General features: G+C 37.5%; 1 protein-coding gene across 24 annotated transcripts in view; it reads right to left on the bottom strand.

The window, feature by feature from the left end:
- Positions 1–25,335, bottom strand: part of Esrrg (estrogen related receptor gamma) — a 556,652-nt gene that overhangs the window by 133,565 nt on the left and 397,752 nt on the right. For all 24 annotated transcript variants that reach the window (XM_074048307.1, XM_074048306.1, XM_074048315.1 and 21 more), the window contains one exon: positions 18,970–19,086. In XM_074048307.1, the coding sequence (XP_073904408.1) occupies positions 18,970–19,086 (117 nt within the window). The remainder of the gene's footprint in view (positions 1–18,969; positions 19,087–25,335) is intronic.

The raw sequence follows: 25,335 nt of genomic DNA, 5'->3' as shown, positions 1-25,335 counted from the left end.
ACTACAATGTGAATTAATTCACAAAGATTCCTACATTAAACTATATCCAAACATTTTTCAAAGAGACTATAAAGCCTTCATAATGCTGAGTCTCACTCTCTTGATATTGGCTAGTAGTTAGTGGACTCAGGGAATTTTCACTCTCGCATTTCAAACCAATCCAGTTCTAGTTATATCATGAAGTCTAACCAAAGGACACACTAGTTAAAGAAAATTAAAGTTTTACATTTTCAAATGTATCACACATATAAAAGGCAATGGAGCTTATCCTAAATATAGCAGAAGAGATTGAAATTTGAAATACAAAATAATTTTTTTGTTGTTGTTTTGAGACAGGGTCTTGCTATGCAACCCAGACTGGCCTTGAACTCACGATACTACTCAGACTCCTTTTTGTGCTGGGATCTCATGCCCAGCACAAAAAGAATTTTTTTAAATTGATTTACCTTTACTAATCAACAATTAGTGAAGTTAAAATTACTGAAAACTTTCTAGGTTTTATTTATTTTGCAGAATAAGGCAACTAAGGAGAAAAAGGGGGAGAGACAGACCAAAATGTGCAAAGTCAACCCCTGAAAAAGTAACTAACCTAAAGATCAGCAATAAATGTGACTGATTTTAGTTCATCAGCTCGAAGGGAACTATTACAAATCCAACAGATAGAGCTGTGGACAGCTGGCTTTGTGCAATGTCCTACTTTTTCCCTAAATGTCTAAACCACTGGTTTATTTGGGATTTAAAAAAAAATGAGATCTCAAACTGAACTATCCCCAACATACAAAGCAAATTCCAGAATCTTGAAGACTTTCATTGTCTCTGAAAGTCATTGTCACCACCGTAATCCCCTCATTAAAGCTGAAGAAATGCCAGAATGGCATTAAAATGAATGCAAACCATTTGCAGCAATCTCCTGCTCACACCACCTCCAAATGAAGGCAGGCACATTGCATAATCCAGGCAGCAAGAGCTCCTGACAGGTGGATGATTTATGCTCATAGTCAGAAGAATCGGAGGGCCTGCAGAGGAGACAGCATGAGCAAGGTGGTGGCGAGACAGATGCTCTCAGTGGGCTTGCAGGGGCTGGCAGGCTCCAGCTAGTTCAGGTGCAACCTGGACACTTTAAGTGCTGAACTCCTATTTCCTAGATTCCAACACTTGGATATGCTACTTATAATATTATATGCAATGTACACACTGAATAAACTGTCAAATGTGGGCGAGCACTGTATCCACACTGTGTACACTTCTTGCACACACAGGCAGACATTAAGTAGATGATGCCCCAACACACGTGAAAGGAGACTTGCTTCTGTTGAATGAATATTATAATACAGATGTAAACATTCTGTCGTTGAAGGGTCCTTGACCTGCAAATATTTAGCCCAGGTATGGTAAGTGAAGAGTGACAAGACTCCCTAACAATTGGATCAATATTAAAGATTGCACAGTGGAATTCGGAGAAACACACCTCAGCAGAAAACCGACGTTGCTGTCAATTATATTAATTATTTTTCAGATACATGACATGCTTTCATGACATTTCATTCTGAGAAAGCATTTGAATATTTGAGAGAAAATGAATAAAGGGTGGATAAAATGAAGGATTCCCAAAGGAGATGGACTGCTTCGAAATCAATCTTTAAAATACTTTTCCAGAATTCCTCTCCATGGCCCCAAACAATAACAATCTGGTAAAGATTATGGTATTGGTTAAAAGGGTAGATAAACCTAATTACAGCTATTGATGACAAATGACTGCTACTCCAATCTCTAACAGAAAGTCTTATGCAGCATTTTACTGGTCAGCAACAAGCCACCGAAGGACAGAGAATTCACTCCATAGATATTTGTGGAACTATGTGGGTCATACTTTTTTTTTTTTTTTGGTCCTGCTCAGCCCAGCTGAGCATATAGCTTCAGGAATCAGTGAAAGGGCTACGCATCCAAATACACAAGCTTCACAATATCTTGAATGAATGCATCTGTACTTTCAACTCTTAGATACTAGAAGGTCAAAGGCAGATCTGCCGATGAGAATTAAAGACACAGGCACTGCTTTAATTAGGAAACAGTATTCAAAGACTTGTAAATTCCCAAGAAGCCACTTTGCAAAGCAAGTTACAATGTTTTGCAGGGAGAAAGGTGGATAGTGGGCTTTCCTTTCAGCTATCCACCACTAAAAGAGAATTTTTGAAAAGAATAAAATGGAATACATTTTAAGTAATTCAAAATGCCTCCAGACTTTACAATTCTCCCTAGAGAAAAAAACTCAAACAATTTGAAGTCTTCACAAACTGCATCCAAATCCTTTCTAACTTCATTAAGCTCCAGTACTTAAAAATCGTTCATAGCAAGAACTTTAATTAGAGATGAGCCAGTGCAGGAACAGCTCGGCAGGCAGGGAGTCCACCTAGGAAGCAGACTGCCCAGGGGGGACACTGATGCTACTGGTACACAGACATACTGGAGCACTGCTACATTGCATCCTTCCCCACAAGAAAAGTGGGGGTGTGGGTTGGTGTGGCAGAGAGAAAGACTCCAATAGCATTTCTGGCCTCATCAGTATTCTGACAGTTTACCACCATATATCCAGAAAGTGTGGTAAAGAACACAAGTTTTAAGTGAAACACAGAGCCATGTCATTGCCCTGTGTAAGTCTATTTGTCTCTTTTGTGTCCCTTCCTTATTCTCTCCTCCCTCCTTTTCTCTTGGCTCCCCCTCCCCAGTTCTCCACTAAACCCTCCACCCCACACTTGGAAACTGAAACCACTGCTGATCTGTAGCACAGATACAAAGCTAGAAGTGTTAAAGGGCACACAGAACTGGGAGATGCTGACATTTATTTGGTGTCTAGAGTCACTCTTAGGGGGAAGAAGAGAGAGAAATGGAGAATTATTCCTACATGTGAAGAATGCATACTCTTACTTCTCTGGCTAGAGTAATGGCTTTGAGGCAGAACTTAGGAAAGCAAGTAAAGAACAAACAGATTCCAAGCTATCTACACTTTTAAGCCTAGGCTATTTACAGATTTAAAACAACAGTAAAACAGTTTTTAGGGACAACACAGTGGTGAAAAGTTTTAGGTGGAGGTGAAAGGTCTATCTTCACCAAAGAGTCCTATACTTTTTATCCCATTCGAATGAAGAAACACATTAACATGTGCAAAGGGAACTCTCGATGCCATAAATTACACCTTGGAAAAAGTTAGCGATGTCTGGATGAAAAGTGATCCTACAGACTCAAGGTCATTTGCTTCTGGTCCATGACAGACTTCTTTGCTTGCTGTCCCCCCACAATTCACGGAGGGGTCTCTGCAATTCTGGCAGATGATGCTGACCCTAACTGTCACCTTCAGATTTCCTGAGCACAGGAAAGGGACTTGGGCCGGAGTCATACAGAGCATTATTGGGGACCTCTGACCCCAGTGAGGCAAGGAGAGAAAGCAATGTGAAGACAAGCCAGGCCTGCTGTGAACACAGCGCTCGGTCATTTTGGAGGGGAAAAACACACCCAGGAAAACTATACTTGAGACGAAACAGAACTGATTTGTCTTTGGTGCAGTGAAGCAATGGCCTAAACTTTTGGGCAATAATAATGTAATAATGATCATAATAGCTAATATTTACTGAGGACAGATTTGTCAGAGACTCTAAATACATTATCTTTTTAATCTTCACAGTAAACTCTGTGGAATAGGCAATATTATCAACACTGTTTTACAGATGACCAAATTGAGGCCACAGATATTAAAACACTTGGTAGTAATTGACAATTTCACAACTCTGGGTTATTAGCAAATTCCACAATCTTGATAAAATGCTATGCAGAATGACATGCTTATAATACAATTCCAAGTGTATTTTCTTCATTTTTCAAATATATTAACCCCTTGACTTTATATCACACCACCTACTGGAATTGTTACAAGGTAAGAGGAAATTAATGCTCATCGTTTTTCCCTCTATTTCCCTCACTCTTGAATGCCTTTAAAATACTCAGTCCTGAAAAAAATAAAAGTAAAACTAAAGAAAAATAATTAGGCTTAGGTACCTTAGCACTTCCTATAATGACACTTTTTTACCCAGAAGCTCTCTTGCTGTGATAGAGAGAAGACAGTAGGGAAGACCCTGCAACTAAACCTTTGCTTTCCTGGTCCATTAACTGTTTTCCTATGTGCATATGACTCTGGTCTCCCAGGACTGTTGAAGAGGTCAGCTGACTCCAAAACTATCTCCTTTTGGGCTACCAGTTAAAACCAACGCATTAACTCAGGCTACTCTTTCAAGTTTGGTAACTGCAAGTTTAGTAAGAAAGGTGAGGAAGCAAAGAATTCCTAGCTTTAAAAGCTTAAGAACTTTCGAAGAGGCTCGTTTCCAAGTGGCATTAAAAAAGAAACAGAATTATTTGGAAAAGCTAGAGGACTTTGTTCTTTTATGACTTGACAAAACTTTTGATAGATTTTTCTCTGCTGGAGTACATAACCAAATAGTTAAAGATTTGTGAGATAACCAGGAGATTCTCCAACATTTCTTAGGCACACACATCTGAATTGAATTTCTGTTCCTATAACTCTGTTACCATTAGTGAAACTTTCTTTTTCCTACACTATCTCCTCAAGATACTAATTAAACACTTCTGAGGAGACCTACAGACATATATACAATCACTGAGAAATGTATGTGCTCACAGACTACAAATCCGGACCTGTTGACTGCAAAGAATGAGCAGGATGCTATTAAAAGACACTGAACTCAAACAATGATGTGTACAGGCTTTCCAAGACAGATGCTGGTCACTGGCAGACTCTTTTCCGCTAAATAATGGGCTATGATCATCTACACAGAAGGAGGGCTTTCAGAAATATGAGTAGCTCACCCATTAGTCCACTTATTAAGAAATAGAAGAAATATTTTGTACAGAAACCTCAAGAAGTAATCTTCTGGTTCTACAGGGAGCAATATTTGCAGAAATCAGAAAATATTACTTCATGGCATAACCCTCTTGTTTTAAAAATGTTTATGCCAAGGAATGATTCTGGAATTTGTAATATTCTGGTACCAAAACCATTTCTGGAAATGAAGTTCTCCTTGCTCACAAAAGGAAGCAATAGCAGAGAATAGCAGCTTCCACATGACTTAAATGACATTTAACCTTTTGACATGCTGGTAAGTTTAATTAAGAGAAGAACCAAAAGGTTTCATTATAAGTAACAGTACAGCATATGAGCTTCAGGAAGCCATGAATGTCAAACTGGATCCTGGCTTTACAATTTCCTAGGTGCCTGATCTTGAGCAAGTTATTTATACAAGTGACTTGAAATGGGTCATAGTTTTCTTATTTATATCTGCTGACTTATTGAATGTCTTCAGGCAGTTACAGAAAACCATCATCACTTCTCACTTTTTCTTTCTCTTTTTGTAAAATTTTTGGTGCCTATTGGTATACTATAAGAGTAGTCAACATAAATTCAGTAAAATATTATTTCCAAAATACAATTTCCATACATATAAAGGAAAATGTGAGCATAATTTACATGTGATTTTGTTCAAAACAACATTTTTGTGGTATTGGGACTTGAACCCAGGGCCTACACCTTGAGCCACTTCACCAGCCCTTTTCATGATGAGTTTTTCAAGATAGGGTCTCTCGAACTATTTGCCCAGGCTGGCTTCAAACCTCCATCCTCCTGATCTCTGCCTCCTGAGTAGCTAGGATTACAGATGTGAGCCACTGGCGCCTGGCCTAAAAATCATTATTTATGACAAAATTATTCCAAGTTATAAAAATGTCATTTGAGGGTATACCAAAGCAGGTTTTAAAAAAAGTTATATTTTATTGAGCACCTAATGTGATCATTACTGTGATAGTGTATGAAGAATTGAAATAGAAGTAGACATAGTTCCTGTTCTCAAGTTCTTTATGCTTAGCTCCATGAAACAAATTAAGTGAAGAACAGAAAACAAAACTTAGTAACAACAAATGTTTTCTAAGTACTATTGCTTGACAGGTACAGCACCAAATATTACACACATCACTCCATGTAAGCCTAAAAAAATCCTCTGGCATATTTATAATTTCAACCTCCATTTCATAGATAAGGCTTAAAAATGTGAAGGTATGTGCTTGAGATGACATGGCTAGTTAGCATTAAGCTTTGGATTAACCATAGCTCTCTTCTGGAACTGTCCAGTGTATTGTCTACCAGCTATTAAACTTAATTAAAAGTAAATAAAATTAAGAATTGAATGTTCCAGTTGCATTTCAAGAACTCAATCCTCTCTCCATTTGACCCCAGAGCAGATGTTCTTCATCTTTATGCTATACTTCCCTGCTTTGGCAAACATGACATTAAAATGGTAAATTGCATGAAAGAAAATGATAAAGGTATATATGTTAGAGAAATTCAGAAAGAGGTAAGACATATAAATTTAAGTCATCAGCATTACAAAGGATCATAACTTTCATGAGGGCAGAATCTCAGCCACCATATTCACTTTCCTCCTTTTTCTTGTGGCAAGGACTCATGTTTCCCAGCCTACCCTTGAACTCATGGACTCAAGTGATCCTCATATCTGATCCTCCTGAACATCTGAGTGAGCCAATGCATCTGCCTTCATCATATTCATTTTTAATCCCTGTACCGCTAAAGAAATCAAGTTGCATGGAGCCATCCTTCAAAAGGACTGAATGGGTGAATAAAGAAAGGACGGGTGAATAAAAGTTGGGAGAGGGACTTACACATGTGCATTATTTGGGTTAATGATAGACAGAAAGCAGCCTCTGATAGGAACAACCTCATCCTAATTTTAGATGACACAAAGACAGGGTTCACTTTTGGAATACCAAGTAGAAATATTTACACAGTTTAAACCATGAGGCAAGAATCCAGTTTCCTCCCAAATATTTCAAAATTATGCTTGAATTGGTAATAACCCAAGACTGGCTAAGGTCAGAGTAATTGCAGTTTAATTGGATTCAAATATACTAATGATTATGATAATGTTGATGTTGGAGAGATTTAATAGGCCTGGAGACAAATGCCTAAGAGAGTAGAGAGGTGTCCATGGGAGGTGGGGGGAGGGGATAATTATGGAGCTCATAAGGTTGAGTGGTAACTCAGTGGATTTGTGAAGGAATCTGGCTATTGGAGGAAACTTTAAAAAGCTTCAGGAAAAAAAGGGGGGTGACAGGGTGGGAAGGAGTTTTGTGTGATATGTGACAAAGAAACTTAGTTGGGGATATTAATTGGACAATCCAGGAGGAAGCCATTAAATAAGGGCTCAGATGGCCTTAAGGAAAACACTTATTATAACTGGGAACTGAGAGGTAGGCCACACAAAATGGTCTTGACTTCCTAAGGGGGCGACATGCTGGCTTGAACTGAGATGCAAAACTGGAAATTAGAACAGAGGCCAGATCTAAGTGGAAACATATTGCATTAAAGTTGGATAATGTAAATTACCTCATTTTTATAGATTTGACTCTTTAAACTCCCCATATCTCCAGGATATCTAAAAACTTCAGCAAAATAATTCAGGCACATTAAAATTATGATTAAGCAGTTTATACAGAAAGGACATAACAGATGAAAATGTAATAGTTGAGAAAACAAAGGGAGAGACTGTGATTCTACATACAAACACTCTTAGGAGATTAGTTAATCAAAGGGCAATTGCTGAGAAAGTTTCCGTTTGGGTTTTGACATCAGTCTCTTTTCATTGCAGACAGTCACTCTAAGAACAGTATCTTATGAAGGAGGCTTTTAAAATAGCCTTGTCAAAGGTCTCTGTAATGTTTCCTGCTTCCAAACCATTTCCATATTACTTACCCCTGGTATGATTCATATCCATGTCAACTTTGAAGAGAATTTCAGCTCAAATAAGGTAGAAACAAGTTCCTGGTATGGATATTCAGCTGAAGCCCCTCTTCCTGAGGGTCAGTTATTATTATGCCTAGGCTGAGCAGTCTACTTGGGTAACATGAGTGGGAGTGGCAGGTCTCTGCTATTTGTTCTGGTAGCCATAAAGCCACACTGGCTGTCAGAAAGCACAATCTGCCACACACTTAAGTCTGGTTTGCCAGGAAGCCCAAGGATGGACTCCCTACTAGTACCATCAGGCTCAGGGAATTTGGCTAGCACCAGGCACCTCAGACTTCTGCCAGTTAATTGGCTTTGGGGAAGCCGCTGACCTACTCTTCACAGAGTGGCTTTTGTGAACCTGGAACCCAGCCTGCCTCTCATCATTGATCAACCTTGGCCAAGCCAGCTGGCTTGTTCCTTTGCAGACAGCTTGCCTTAGGGAAGCTGGTTGGTGGCTTCTCAACCTACTAAAAGAGAGAGAGAGAAAGAGAGAGAGAGAGAGAGAGAGAGAACAATGTCGCACAGTACAAAAATCTCCCAAGCATTGTGAGAGACTTAAGGATAAACAAAATCATGTGGAATAGATCATATAAATGGAATAGAACTCTACAGAGCCTTAACAAGAAAGGTAACAAGTTAGGTAGAAACCCAAATTAAAAAAAATCATGAATCACTTCATTAAATAGTCCTTATCAAATGCATACCAGAATCCCTTTACATTATATTTAAGGATAACATAGTAAACATCAACACCACGTTGAAATATCCATCTATCTACCTATCTATCTATACATACATATAAATATATATATACAGATATATAAGCATATACATATATATATGTATACACACACATATACATATACGCATGCTGTGGTGACAAGGAACAAAATTCTGTTGTCTGGAGATTGACAGGAAAAAATGCCACATCAGAGGCTCTGATGGCTCTGGCCTCCCCAGACCTTTTCTCATCACTTACTGTGCTATCACTGGACTTCAAATGTCTGAGCAAATGTTGAAGCAGGTTTCCCCCGCTTGGGGTTAAAACCATTGGGGATTGTTTTATAATTCAAAAGGAATAAAAATTTGTCACATATTAGATAAATGTTGGCTTCCTATTTCAAGTTCACAAGTAGAAATGACAAATGGGAATAATCAAATAAGTGATTAACTTTTAATAGTATTCCAATTAAATCAAGAGGAAGGGAGCTAAGACCTATTTCTTTTGATTTCAGTCTTTTTGCTCCTTCCTCTGTAACACAAATGCAGGAAGAGAGATTTATTAAGGTGAAAGAATTCTTAGTGTAGCAATCACTTAGCTCATATGAGAATATCTCATTTCTAAGTAATGGTAATTTTTAAAAATATATGGAAATATGAAATGGTTTCAGAGACCCAGGAGTGCAGCGGGTATGTGATAGCCTTTTATGACCCACGTGGATTTTTCTATGGAATTGTGGACAAATCTTTAAAATATTCCTATTTTAATTTTCCTTATTTATAAAATGGTAAGGTCATAAAAACCCAGGGATACACTAAGACCATAACCTCAAAGCAACTGAGGCAGATGGAGCTGGAGTCAGAGAATCAAGTTCATTCCTCTGTACAAAGGTACAGTTTAAAAGGAATATGTTCCTGAAGTCAATTTTTAAAAAGGAACTGACCCAGAGAATAAAACTATGTCACAGGGCAAAATTTTCCTCTCTGCTTCAATTTGGCTTAAATAAAATGCCATAGACTGTTTGACAAAAACATAGATCCCTGAAATAAGATTTTCAGAAAATGAGCAACAGTTAAGTTGGGAGTGTTGCTCAATGGTGGAGTACTTGCCTAGCATGTGTGGGGTCCTGGGTTCCATCTCCAGCACTGCAAAAAAACTAATAATGAGTTGTTCTAAAACTTATGTTAGGATCTCAAGAATCTCAGAGGAGAGAGCCAACATAAAAGATACTCTAATGTAATCCTCACATAATACTTGAACTTGTGTGCCAAAACATGTCTCCCAGTGTGGGGACACTTATTTGCCTTCCAGTACAGTTCAACTATTTCTAGACAGCAAGTGAAGTACTTGCAGCACAGAAGTGAGTGCTTGTTCAAAGAAAAAAGAAAGGGAGGGAGTTACTTACATAACCTTTTAAGAGTTCAGTATCTCATAACAGCTAGACTCTGAAACATTCCAAGCTAAACATATATCCGAATATTCCTATAGTTCACAAAGAAAAACTATATTAAATAGAAGGGATGCAGGCAGTAAAGCCCAAGTACCTGCTGCAGAATCTAGACTCTCTCATGTACTAGGAGAAATTCTTAGCATTTTTTTTATCATAATCTCTCTTAGCTTTGTTCCCTCTGTGAGGTGGGGAAATACCTACCACTGGCGGTCATTGCAAGGATGAAGAAAATAATAAAAATCTAACTAAAGTACATAGTGTACAGTCTGATGCATATCAAACTCTCAAGAATACATTGTTAGTCTTATTTTCACAATCCTGGCTATTCATTTTGAGACAGACTTCCTGTTTCATACCAACAAAAAATGAAAAAAGTTGCCATCTGGCAATGAAATGTCTGTACATGAGATAACTTCAGTGGCTCCTTAAATACATTCCCAAGTGGTTTAATGTCAAGACAGAGCTCACAAAGAAGGTGCTCTTTGCTATTGCTTCTATTATAACTTGGGAATTTTGTTTAATACTCTGCATTAATGAGGGAGCTTCGTAGGATAAAATTACAACAGAGTGCAAGAAATACCAGTGAGGTCAACGCGGTTCTATTAACTGTCATCTAACCCAGAAATATTTTCCTTGAACACCATTAAAGCTTTCTCCTTTCCTTTGTTCTGCTTTTTGAAGGCAGTAGGAACCCAAATTTCCCTACAAATAATTTCTTTTTTCGACATGGCAGCATAATGATATTAGACTTGAGGGAAAAAAAAATCACCTTGGCAATGTCTTCTTGAGAGGTTTTTACAAAAGAGATTTTGTTTGGATGAATTACGAAGAAGGCTAGTTAAAGTAAGCAAAACCAAATCCACTTGCTACCACATGACCTGTGTAGCTTTGTATTTTTTAAAAAGAACCTACCTGGAAAAAGCTACACCCTTTAAATGATCATTTTATTAAAATGGGAACTATGGAAACAGAAGGGTAATTAGACAAGTAACTTGCTCTTTGCTACTCCTGCTGATAGGGTAAACCCAGAAGACTCTCAGAGGTCCCAGTGTCATATATAAATCAAGACTCAAGCTGTGGTTGCAGCAAAGACGGTTCTGGGATCATTTTTCTTTAGATCCTGTGGGTTCAGGACAACTCATTGGAGAGAGATAATAGCAGTTAAATGGATAAATGTATTGATATGTGCTCTCTCATATATATATGCACACAAACACACACACACTCACACACACACACAGCCTTCTGAAAAGGACAAAATTAGGACCTATATACTGATAATAATGAAATAGCTGAGAATAAGTAGGTCCTCTAGACAAAGAACCCTCTAACGTGGAAGAAGATGGGTTGCTTCTCCCTCTATACTCCTACCACTTCTTCTACCAAAAGGCTTCCTATTAATCCATGAGTCAGAGAAAAAGTAGAGGGCCTTCTATTACATAAAGACTGGCAATTTGTGTTGGATTTAAAAATTGTCAAGCCAAAGGACTTAAGTTGGGCATGGATGACATGACCCTTCTAAGACAGTTGTCTTCAGCCCTGTCATTCTGATATCTTAGCTTCTGATATGTACTGCCTGTTCCTACTTACCTTCAGTGACACTCTAGGCTGCTAACTTATCCCATAAAAACTTTTCATGGGGCCAGGTGTGGTAACTCACACCTATAATACCAGTGACTTAGGGTTTTGAGAACTGTTTGCCCAAGGCTGACTCTGAACCATGATCCTCCTGATCTCTGCCTCCTGAGCATCTAGGATTCCACATGTTAGCCACTGGTACTCAGCTTCTGTTTTCACTTTATTTGGAACCTGAGGACACAATTCCCCTGTATTAGTTATACTGCACATCTAGAATCTCCATACTGGCATATTTTTAGACTACTAAAAGTGGAAAAATATGCATAAATAATATTGATCACCTCAGTAATAGAAACATACTTTAAAGAGGTCATCAAATACGAGAATCAAATGTGGGCATCAATAAAATAAATACTAATTACATTATTCATTTTATTTGTTTCAATGATTTATTTTTCCCCGGAGGAAGTATTTAGAAGGCATTTCAAATTATATAAGCTTCCTCCTTTCCTCTCCTACTGTTGTCAATATTTTTATTTTAAAAATGTAACAATAAAATTTCAAATAAAATTTGACTGGTAGCCATCATAGAAATTTGTGATGAGATTTCAGATGCCCATGGAAATAAAACTCTACTGACTACTTCAATATATTGACAAAACATGGAGGAAATATAGAACAAAAGTTTTTCAAATTCAGGCAAAACACACAATCAATACTTTAGTTCCTAAGTATTTAAATGCCTATTAATTATTCTTCTGCTCCTTCAACTCTCACTTCTTTTTTTTTCTTTTATTATTCATATGTGCATACAAGGCTTGGGTCATTTCTTCCCCCTGCCCCCACCCCCTCCCTTACCACCCACTCAACCCCCTCCCTCTCCCCCCACCCCCTCAATACCCAGCAGAAACTATTTTGCCCTTATCTCTAATTTTGTTGTAGAGAGAGTATAAGCAATAATAGGAAGGAACAGGGTTTTTGCTGGTTGAGATAAGGGTAGCTATACAGGGATCAACTCTCACTTCTATTACCTGTGAGTAAAGAAACACACTTTCTACTCAAGAAAAATGAAAAGCACTCAAAGAATTTTCAGTTAAGACAAAATTTATAGACTGACACAATTCAGTATCCATGCCTAGCAATCTATACCTGGTAATGCAGTTCCAAACTCCTCCTCTTCCTTCCCGCCCTCCTTCTCCTCCCCTTCCTCCTTCTCCTTCTCATCATCATAGTTTTGAGTATCTTCATGTAATATATTAGTATAGTGTTTCTGTAGGCATAATGTCATTTTAAAATCCAACATGAATTGTTTTAGGATGCAAGGAATGAGAAAGAATGCAGTCCCTCTGCTCTCCTGAATGCGAAGGCAATGGAGAGTATTAGAGTCAAATAAGCTTGGTCACAATTGCAGTGTGCTAAGTAGAGGAAAAGAGAAATAAAAGCTACTGCAATCAGACTATGTGCCTCACACCTGTAATCTTAGCTACTGCTCAGGCTGAGGTCAGAAGGATTGCAATCCGAGGCCAACCTGGGCAAATGGTTCACGAGACCCTATTTCAACCAATAGGTGGGCACGGCAGTGTGCGCCTGTCATCTCTGTGATAGTGAGAAGTGTAAAATAGGAGGATTGTGGGCCAGGCTGGCCTGGGCAAAAAGCAAGATTTTGTCTCCAAAATAACCAGAGCAAAAAGATCTGGAGACATGACTTGAGCCCAAAGACCTGAGTTCAAATTCCAGCACAATCAGAAAAAATATGTAATGCACATTATTTCACCACACATGAAGCAGAAGCTCAATTCATATCTGTTGAGTTTACTAAAATTATTTTCATGCTATGATTTGTTTTCCACTTTGCTGCTGCTGCTCTTCCTCCTCCTCTTCTTCTTCTCCCATTTCCTCCTCTTCCTTCTCCTTTTTCTTTTGAGATAATGGAGTTATCAAAATCATACCCCACCTGCAGTATTGATGAAAACTACTTGTGTTAAAGTCTCTCTTATGCATTTTATGCTGTTGCTTCTCCTGGTGTGACCTAAGGTCGCTATTGAAGATGAGACTTCCCCATGACATTTCTGAGCAAATTTTCACTTATTGATGTGCCACTATGAAAAACACTGGAAAGCACCCTTGAGGCCACTGATATTGTCAAAAGATAACAAATTTTACATGAACTTGGATTTGTCCACCAAGTCAATATACAATATGATATCTAGATTCTAGCTCATGGTATCTCCTGCTCATTATGTTCCAGACTTGTACACTCCCTGAAACCTTTGCTCTCCACAAAATCCTCAACAGACTGAGGCAAACAAGCCTTACAGAAGTTACATCACTTGTCCCAGGCACAGGGGGTAAATGTAGGACCAGGGCTTGAACCTAAGTTGGCCTCACCTTAAAGCATGACTTACTGACTCTGGCAGCAGTAGCTAATTTTAATCTAGTCCTTTCTCTAGACCGCATGCTATGGTAAACATTGAACCTGAAATACTGTTTTTATTTCTTTTCCTTTTTTTTTTCAGTGCTGGGATGAAACTCAGTCAGTCTGGGAAACATTTGCTAGACAAATGTTCTACCATTCCCCTTTAATATCTTATGCAATATCTTCAGTATTTTGTTTGCAAATACTATTATTGATATCACCATTTTATAGATGATAAAACTGAAGATTTTTTATAGCAAATAAATAGTACACTTTCTTGGCATAAAATAACTAAACTTGTCCTCTGTGTTGCCTGATTGATTCACACTTTACATGGAGGCTGGCCTGGCTAGGGAATATAAATACATAAATGTAAAATCTTTTGTACACTTGGAAGAGACAGAGAAAAATCCTTGAATTGCCAAAGTGAAACCCACTGTGCCAAAACTCCCTTCAAGCTTTTGATTAGTGAATTTCATAAATAAATAGTGCTTTCATAAAAACATCTGTTTGATATGAACAGAGAGAAAACTGAACCACTAGGTACTACAATAGCCTTTAAATAACCAAGGAGAGAGATCAAAATAAAAATAAATCTTAACCAGATTTATAGGTACACCTTGATTAGCTCTTGGTTTTTCCTTCAAATCAGTTAATACCTGAAAAAAATAAAAAAGGAATGTTGAGACCAGATTTCATGTAATAGATGGACTTCATCTGACATACAGTATGGTAGACTGTTAAGAAAGTAATGCTGGCCCAACATTCCTGACGTTTACAGCAAAGCAGAACAAGAAAGAAGACAAACGGGACTTTTCAGAATGCCATTACTTGGATTTGAATAAATTATTATTTGTGTAGGTACACTTCTCCAAGTTTTATTATGGTATGGCATTTTGTCATTTCCTCCAAAACAACTGTTGGTTGTTTGTATCTTTTGGGAATTTTTGCATTTTGACTTCAACTGGTAACAGTTTTTGATTAAAAAATTCTAATATGAAAATCAACATAGTTTATTAAGATGTGATTCTTTGATAGCTAATGAGAGGGCATTACTTATAATCATTTAATTACACTCAATGTAATGCACAGGAATCATTTACCCATAATGCATCACTTCCCTTTCACACTCTAACCGACACTTAGCTATCTTCTTAAAGAGATGGGCCTCAATTTGTAGAAATGCCAGTCAATACAACTAAGAATTTATTTTGTTTTTACTTTTGCTATACTGGAGATTGAATTTAGACTTTCAAGCTTGCTAGGAAGACACTTTACTGCTTGAGTCACTCCCCAGGCCCTTCTTGCTCTGGTTATTTTGGAGATATATAGGGTCTTGCTTTTTGCCCAGGCCATCCTGGACCCAATCCTCTAGATCTCAACCTCCCACAATGCTGAAATAACAGGCACACACCACCATACTCAGCTATTGGTTGAGATGGGGTCTTGTGAATGCTTTGCCTGGCCTGGCCAGGCCTCAGACTGTCAACCTTCTAATCTCAGTCTCCCAAGTACCTAGCTCTACAGGCAGGAGCCACTGGTGCCTAGCTAGAATTATTACTTTTAAAATAGTAAAGGTCTCATTTTTCTATAAACCTCTTTTATAATGAAAAACTTCTTTATTCGCCTCAGGCAACACTTTATCTATGATGCAGTTGGCGAGTGGAATAAAAATACCTGTTAAAGGAAAGAAGGTTCCCATCAAAGCTGTTGAAATCTGATTTCATTTCAGATTCTCAAACTAATGTTGTTTTTTGTTTAAATAGATTTTGTCTGTCAATTTCCAGACCTGCTGTGCCATCAGCCTGTATGGACTGCTGTGGTCAACACGGGGGTTGTAGCAGCAAATTTTATTATGGACTGGTAATTGAATTGAACAGGTTTACATTTGAATAGATTTACTACATCATGATCTCTGACATACTGCATGGGACTGAAATCCCTCTACATCCATAAAGATACATTTAAGTTGATATCATTCTCTCTGGGCTCAGAAAGCAAGTGTTGAGCCAAGGAGATGGTCAAAAATAATAGGGCATTTATATGCAGGGTGTAGTGTAATATTTCACTGCATTTTTTAAGTATAAAAGGGAAAAAAATTCTGTATTTCCTCATAATTACTCATCCTTTCTTTTGGGAAGAAAGAAGAGGTGGAACTTAGAGAACTGATGTTTTCCCATCTAAGTGGCCTTAAGAATGGAAAGTAAATTATTATTAGAGGAAATCAGCAACAGCAGTGATTGCCTTGAAAATACATCCTCTAAAGGCTTGGTAATAGCAACTGAAGAGGTGTGAATTAGAGATAAGCATGGTTCCATTTACTTGGACCAACAATGTTTAATTAAATGTAGTTCGTACCACTTCATTCACTCTTCCTACCCTTCGGGATCACTGCTGTTAGAAACTACAATAGAAAAATTATTTAGGAGAAAATATTTCTTTCTTACTACTCCTTAACTCTGGGAGAGCAATTAGTTGAGCAAATTAGAGAAGTAAAGTCAAAGTAATCAAAAATAAATTATATCTTCGTTTCCTAGGAATGGAAGTGGGTCTCTATGTATTGTGCTGTTGAAAATAAAATCCAAATCTAGGATACATTCACACACGGTGTTCACTGACACATTACTTCTAACATTTTAAAAAAGTAAATTACCTTTTAAAAATAGTGATTCTTCAATTTTCAGGAATTTGAAAGCACTCTTAATGAAACTTTTTTGAATAAGCATTAGGTTTAGTTTAAATCTCTGCAAGTCCAAGTGGTTAATGAAGATCCAAAATTGACTGTCCATCTCTTACTATGTTCTGAATTATGCTTTTTTTGTTGTTTGCTTGTTTTTGTGATGCTGGGGATCTTACATTGTGAATTATCTTTGGTACATTGCTTTGCTATAGAGTTTAAGGTAGTGGCTAAAACAAAGTTTTCCACTCAAAAAAGTAAGCTACCACCATCACCTGAACTAAAAGGAAACGTTTTTGTCATATGAGTTAATTTTGTATTAATACTTTTACTTATGTATTTGCCTTTGTCAAAAACAGTCATTTTGGCATTTTCATGCAAGTTCTACTAGCAAGAGCAGACTAATCTGTCTTTTATACTTGCATTCCTGGAGCCTACAATAGTGTCTGGCACAGATAGCGGTAATCAATATTTAGCAAATGGATTATAAATGTAAAACATGTTTATTGTGAAAAAATCCTAACAGTGTCAAATGCTATGCAGTAAAAGACACCTTCCATCCTCTTTTTATTCAGCGGTATAACCCTGGCACCAGTCTTACGGTATCCTGCTTCTTCTCCAGGTGTACCATCCCAGTTGTGTGTGTCTATGTTCTGCCTTTCTTTCTCCTTTCCATGTGTCTCTCACTCCCCCTCACATATGTGTGTACATGTATATATGTTAATATATAAGTGTGTGTATACATGTAAATTTAAAAATTTATATAAAATTCAATATATAAATTTATATATAAATGAACCTTTTTTTGCTTTCCTTTGTTTGCTTGACAATGTATCTTGGTCGTCTGTTTAAAATGCTTTAATTACTAAGTTACAGGGATGTGGGCAATGATCAAAGTGGTAAAACACTTGCCCAGCAAGCATGAGGCCCTGGGTTTAAATATCCCAAACCAAAAAATTTTAAAATTAAAAAAATAATTATTTAAAGTTTTGTGTCTGTTTACAGCTGTTTTTCAAGAGAAGAGCAAAGTTGAAGGTGAGAAGAAGACTTTAAGAGGGTCTTCTTTGTCCCTAGTAAACAAGATGAAGGGTAGATATGTGTGGCGTGAATTCTGTGGACCACGACAGAATCTGTTCCACCCATCTTCCTATAGATCCCACAGAGCACCATAAAATCCTGGAACAGGAGCAAACCAGGTACAATATGAGAATCTAGTTATATCACACCCAGCTGAAGCTCTGCTTTAACTTGGTGAATTAGCACTCAGATCAACTTGGATTTAGAAAAAAAGAGGGTGTTTTAGTAACACAAAATATACAAACTAATAAGGCAAATCCCAAGAACAAAGCATATTTCTATGATACAACAGAAGGTATATATTTAAATATTTAAGTAATATAACTTCTTTTAAGCTTTAATTACCAAATTTCACTTTGTTACTTTATAAAATTATCACATTTATTTTAAACACTGGTAAATGAAGAGAAGGAAAGTCTAAATTTAATAGGTAAAATACACATGTACAAAGACACATAAAAACATCAAAAACTAAATGGTAGGCATCTCAAAGTAAAGAACAAAATTTTTTTTACATCTTCAAGCTGAAATGCTAGTTTTTCTAGATATGGTGTAATATACAAATATGTCAGGCCTCTTGACTTGTGTAGAATAGCTGAGTGCTATCTAGTATTCAGTTCCTGACTCTCCAGTAATTAACCGTGTAAGCTCAGACAATTTGTTTAGCACAGAATAGAGGTTCACTGTCATTATTTTATGTTTGTCATTGTTATCCCCAATTGAAATCAAAAATAGAAAGCAATTTTAATATCATACCAAAAGCTCTTTACACTAGGTCTAAAAGATAAGGTTGGAAAAGAATAAAGAAAACCTTAAACCCAAGATTCATAAAAAAACAAAACAAAAAAAGATCTCTCTGTGATAACAGTAATGAGAAGAAAAGCAAAAACATAATGCCAGCAAACATTTGGTTTGTCTTCACCTTTTTCCTTCGGCAAATTGTAAAGATCAAAATATCAGGACTGTCACATATACCTGGTGCCTTCAGCTGCACAAGAAATGTGTCCTACCTTGTCCCTTCTGGTTGACGTCGAGCGTTAGCCACGAGGTATCAGAATGCTAGGGTGTCTGCCATCAGATGCAGTATACTTACAGCAGTAAGTATACCATCTCTTTCTGTTTTCTCTAAAATTGGTTTAATTCCCTGTTCTTCCAAAACCCCATAGCCCTCCCCAACAAAGTGCCTTACCTTCTTTCAGCATGCCCACTTTTAGACACTTCATAAAGCGACAAGCCTGGCAGGATTTACGTCTGCGCTTTGTGATTTCACATTCGTTCGTGGCAGGGCAGCTGTACTCTATATTACCTAAAACACAAAGGGTGAAGAAAGCTGTTAGACTTGCAGGTCCCAGGAAATGTTAGCATTTCTGCTAACATTACTCCTGCCTTCCCCCATCCCAAGTTACACAGATTCATCAGGAATGTAAAACATGTCACAAAGCTGATACTATGCTAAAGTCACAGACGATGCATTTAAAAATGAGAAGACATATGGAGAAGGTCTTTAAAAAATTAAGTTTAAATTAGGCTTTTATGATCATAATCTACTTTGAAATTTCTTTTGGATTCTAAGATTCTAGAAGACAGTTACTCTGCATGGGCAGGAAAAGCAAAGGGTCAGTAAACCAAATCCACCCATGCATTACTTTTCAAGTAAATTATGTTCATAAAAATACAAACATAGAAAGTGGATTCTTGTATTGTTCGTCCTGGATTTCTTCTGGAGACACTGAACGACATAAACTTCACGGTGAGAAATGACCACGACCAGCAGGCTAATGTGGGCCTTTGTGTTAGGCACCTCCAGGGCAGGGATAGGAATTCTAACTGCAAGGCTTCCAGAGCCTTCCAGCACAGTTCCACACTCAGTAAATGCTTCTTGATGACAATGGTGATGATGATGATGGTAGCCATGGTGATAGAGGTGTTCATCATCATTACTACCGTCATTGTGTTTGTCACATTATTTGCATAATTAATTCCAAACACTCAAGGTCCATGAAAATGTTATAAAGAAGAACAAACTACTATGAAATTATTTTTTTGTTTGTTTGTTTTTGCAGTACTGGTACTGGGGTTTGAATTCATGGCTTCAGCCTTACTAATAAGCAGTTATTCTACCACTTCAGCTACACTTCCAGTCCTTTTTGCTCAGTTGTTTTGGAGATGGGGTCTCACTTTTTGCCATAACTGGCCTGGACTGAGATCCTTTTATTTATACTTCTTCCTTGTTGATATGATGACAGGGGAGCCATCACGCCCAGCTTTTTTCCAATGTGGTGGGGGACCCATGAGCTTTTTTGGCCCAACTGGCCTCCAACAGTGATCCTCCTGATCTCAGCCTCCTAAGTAGTGAAGCTATATTTTTAATATTAATTTTACACCACTTACAGTAGTGTCTACGTCTTTGAAATGATACACATGAAGCAGAAGAAGATGCAAACTTTAAATTCTTCTCAATTAGAGACCATGCAAGTGTGTGGGCTGTTCTGCGGGTTGCCTACAAATCGGCAAAGAAGCTGCCTTTAAAATAAAGCCTCTCTCCCCTCTCTGCTAGGTCGCATAGTGCTGGAAGGTCTCCTGCTACTTCCTAACCCTTTCCCCTTGTGATTAAGTGCATTAGTATCTTAATGAAAATGCATTCTGTTTATTGCCCTCCTGGGAAGGGGGAGGTCATCACACCAAATGCATAAATTGCCATCAGAGACGGTCCAAGCATAATTGCAATTTTGCTGCTCCACGTCTGCTGTACTGGGGTCCATCCTGAGTCCCCTGAAACACGTGCAGATTCTTGTAATTAGCATAGAGGCTGCCGGGGACCACAGCATTGATGAAATATTTCAGAGTTAATCACACTTTGTAAACACTGATTTATATTGACTACCTTTCTCCAGACTGATGTCTCCTCATTAAATATCACATTAGTGGATTGCAGGATTGTACAAAGACTCAACTACTCAGCAACTGCTAAACAACAGGAAGTAATACTAACCACTTAGAACTGCTGAAAATTGGTTAAGTATGCATGAGTTAAAATAAAAGTCTATTATAATTTGAGCTAAGCCTATAGAAAGTTAGTCTAAATTAGCATTTTAATTTACAATACATGATAAAAACAACTACTTTTGGTTTTTGTTTGTAGTTTTTTAAGACAGGGTCTCCCTATGAGGTCTAGGCTGGCCTTGAACTCTCTTGTAGTCTAAACTGGCCTCAAACTCACAATCCTCCTGCCTCATCTTCCCCAGTGTTGGGATTACAGATCTGCACTACCAGGCCTGGCTTAAAGAAACTACTGTTAATAGGAGGTTATATATTAAGAGTGACATTAATTGCATAAGCAAAAGTGTTCACCATCACTTATATTTCATTCCTCAGAAATATTAGTAATGGCATACACACAGAAATCCAAGGATAATGTGAAGGAATCAGACTGTGATGAAGGCCAAAAATAAGAGGAGTTTGATCTGAATGTTAGTTAAACCACTCCTCACTGCAGAGTTTCTTGAACCATCCCTGAGATTTTATTTTGCATCAAAAGAGTACTGCTAGCAATTTTCTAAGGGTTAATATTCTACGACTAGATTCTCCCTCTTCATATGACTTATTTTAAAAGAAAACTAAGGTTTTGTTCTCTTAGGAATGATGGAAAAATGATTGGTTAGAAAGACCAGAAAGTAAAAAAATTCAAATATTTCTTTCCCTTTGGTACTTGAAAAATAGTAGGCAGTAATGCTTGTTCATCTTTCTGTTTTGAGACATGAACACTTGTCTTCCACCTTTAACTCAGTCCTAGATAATCCACTACCACAAGCAAATGCAATCTTCTTTCTTTTCAAACTAGTTTCTCTCCTCTTTGGAAATTACTTCCTCATCCTTCACATCAAGACACTTCTGACAGGAACATATATCAGGCACTCCTGAGCTCACATCTGGACCAGGATGGTCACCACCTTGGTAGCTATTGGCCTCCATTCTGCCCCAGTCTAATCCAGGTGGGACACCATGAGCATATTTTCTTTCTGTGACTGTTTAATCATGGGTCTTCCCTAATATTTAAAGAACTCAATACGAAGCTGTGGGTGTAGCTCAGTGGTAGAGTGCTTGTTTAGCCTTTGCCATTACACACACACATTCACACACCAACAGTTCCTATGCCCTCCTGAATTAAGTCTAAAATATTAAGCTAGCAAACAGGACTCTTTCCCAATCTAACTCTCATCTATTTTTCCAGCAATATTACAATTTTTACCTCAGATGAACTTCCTGATGTGGCCAATATGATTTATTCATTTTTTTACTGCCTGCCCTTCAAGACTCTCCTCTGAGGATGAACTATCTCTGCCCCTCTTTTCTTCTTAAAATTATTTTCAAGGCTTTATGTTCAACTCCAATTCCCTTCAAATGTTTTATGAAAACTTCTCAGACTATCCTAGCAGAAAATGATTTCTTGGGACTTATGTCTTTTGAGGCTCTCATCCTACATGGGTAGGTCATATTTGGCTGTCTTTTCAGGTGCCTATTACCCATTAGATAGTAGGACACTGGAGGACAAGGACCATTTCTTAGGAAATATAAAAACTTTGGCCAAAAAGCACTGCATAAGTAAAAGAATAGTATTTTCTTGTTATCTCAAGGTCATCATTATTATGAACATCAATTACTGTGGTATGATGTAGTAATGTCTAAAGGATCAAGTGAGCTAGATATTCCTTTAGAAAGCAATATTAAGAACACTAGCATCTTAGGAGTGGTGACACACGCCTGTATTGTAAGCACTTGGGAGATGGAGGCAGGAGGTGAAGGTAGGATGTCCCCAAGTTTGAGGCCAGTTTGGAAAACAATAGCAAGACCCTATCTCCAAAATGAAAAAAACAGAAAGGAAGGAAGGAAGGAAGGAAAGAGGGAAGAAAGGAAGGAAGGAAGAAAGGAAGGAAACAGGGGAGAGGGAGGGAGGAAACAAAGGAAGAAGGGAGAGAGAGGTGCAGGGAAAGAAGGAAGGAGAAGAAAACCACACTAGGAAAACCATTTCACAAATAATTTTTAAGAGGGTAGAAGGAAATCTATCTCTAATTTTTTTCAAAACATTGAAAAGTACCTTTGACTAAAACAACAATGTGTATCAAAAGAAGGAGTGATCAAGAGGAAATTTTTTTAAAATGCTAATGGTTCCAGAGAGTAAAGTATATGAAAGAAAAAGAATCTGGAAGAGGCCTTAAAGGAAATAAAAATTTGTTATGATATGAATAGAAGAAGAAAAGGAAAAGGAAATATGCAAATACAAACAATACAGACAGATGATACTAAAAGAGTCATGTAATTTTGTGTTGTTTCATACTTGTTATTATTGACAAAATAGGTGCTCTCAGAATTGGATCCACATTGAAGAAAATATTTAGGAGTGATTCAATAATAATAGCTAAATCTGCAAATAACTTTTGTAAGAATAATTGTGTAAAGATTTTTAAATTTACCCAACAAAACAGAAGAGAAATTGCTAACTTGTCATATAAGAGTTTCACATTACATATAAAGAATATTCTAGTTTCCTTTCTAATCTGTGCATTGCATAATTCTTCAATGACAAAGAGATATTTGAAGGTAGGAAGAGTTATAATAATGCCTTAAAATTAATTCTTTTGTTGCTTTTGTTTTGTTTTTTGAGACAGGGACTTACTAGGAAGCCCAGGCTGGCCTGGAATTTACAATCCTCCTGTCTCAGTTTCCCAGTGCTGGGATTTTCATGTGCAGATTACCATAGCCAGCTTTTGAAATGAATTCTTGATGTCTTATTCTTTGCTGAATCTACTTATCAATGAGCCTGGAATTCTGTACTGTGCCAGGATTGGGATAGAAAGGTGGCCATAGTCAAAAGTTATTTCAACAGATAATACAGCTTAGAGTGTGGTGCAATGACTCTGGATGCAGTACAGGTGTGTACCAGCATGCACACATTCTCACGCACAGAGATTATGCTTCTGAAAGCCAGTGAATTGTTCACACAGGGCAACTGCTTGAACTGTGCTGTGAAAAAAAGAATAGATGCTGACATTGGAATAAAGGAATCTTTTCAAAGCATAGGAAATATGGTGGCAACTTTATAAAAAAAATGTCACTTGTGAAAGGATGGAAAACATAGTGGTCTTGAGTGTTTTCACAAATGATATATTTTGAACTGAAGTGTAGAGACATTGTTTAGGACAAGTCAGGTATTCTTCACCAAAGTTCTCTTTCAATAATGTCGTCTTGACACATAGGGATGATGACCTTGATTTCACTAAGTAACTCTGCTTCCTATTTTGAAAAACAAATCAACATTATTTTAAACAACTTGTTTGCTGGAAGGAAGCCTCTCTAATTTCCAAGCCCTCCCATTGAGTTACTTAGTTCATTGTTGTAGGCTATGATTGTCCATCAACAAGTCTTTGATCCATTTTAGAGTCTACAGAGATTCTGCCCTTGAAAAGCCTTCCTGTTGTTTTTCCTATTCAATTAAAAAAATCATCTTGTTCTAAAAACTTGTGCTATCACAAGCACCTGGATCACAATGTTACGTCTACTTTGGTAATGGCTCAAAGACATTACTCCCTCTAGACCACAGCATCTCTATGGGACACTTGTTTTCCTCTGAGTCAACAAAAGTGGAAACTAGACAAAAATGTTTCTAGCAGCAACTATGGACACCTGGACATTCAAGAAGCTGCAGAAATGATTGTCCATAGGATAGGAGTCTCATTGTACACAGAGTTTCCTGGGATTATAGCTTGCTATTCTTCTGGTACACATTTGTTCAATGGGACCCGGGGCAGAACTGGGCAGCTACTGATGACACAACTGGAATTTTCCAAATTTTGTCAATAGTTGGGGAAGTATGCTCTGCTGCAGAGGGAACAAATCAACATGGAAGCTGTGGGTTTTTAAATCAGGGTGACAAGAATGATAGAGCAATTTATAGTATCTCCTGGCAGCTTTTCAGAAAGTCCTGGGCTCTGATTACTTATTTCAGAGTCTTTTGTACAATTAGTTTGCAGGCAATATAATTTTCTCACTTACTGCTTAATAGAATCTTGCAGCTAGCTGGCGGGTAGAATAACAGGGTGTGTGTAAAACTCCAGCCTGGAGTGACAATAGATAATGTGTATATTCCTTTCAGTCACTTAATGGACTTTTACAGTTTGGCAGTGAAAAGGCTGAATGATGTAAATTAGCATGGCGCCTCAAAATAAAAATATATGTCAAATCTTTATTCTCATTTCACATCACTCCCACACAACAATGATCCATGTGGATTTACATAGTGCCTTACAGTCATCTTTCTTTTCATACATACAGACCGCATAACTATAAAACCAATTTGAAAGCATCTGTACATTTCCCCCAATTGTTTTAACTTTATTAGCAGAACCAAATGGCTTGAGATGACCCATAGGGTCCTCCAAGTGGGACTTATCTATTGTTTTTCAACATTAAGTGATTTAAAAGCAATGGGATTTGCCTTAGCACACAATTACAGAGCACTGAAAACACGCAAGCAATAATCTGTAGCATTTTTGTTTTA

The sequence above is a fragment of the Castor canadensis genome, chromosome 11 (assembly GCF_047511655.1).
Source record: "Castor canadensis chromosome 11, mCasCan1.hap1v2, whole genome shotgun sequence".
NCBI lineage: Eukaryota > Metazoa > Chordata > Mammalia > Rodentia > Castoridae > Castor > Castor canadensis.
The sequence above is the reverse complement of the archived record's forward strand: the minus strand, read 5'-3'. Positions and strand labels throughout refer to the sequence as shown.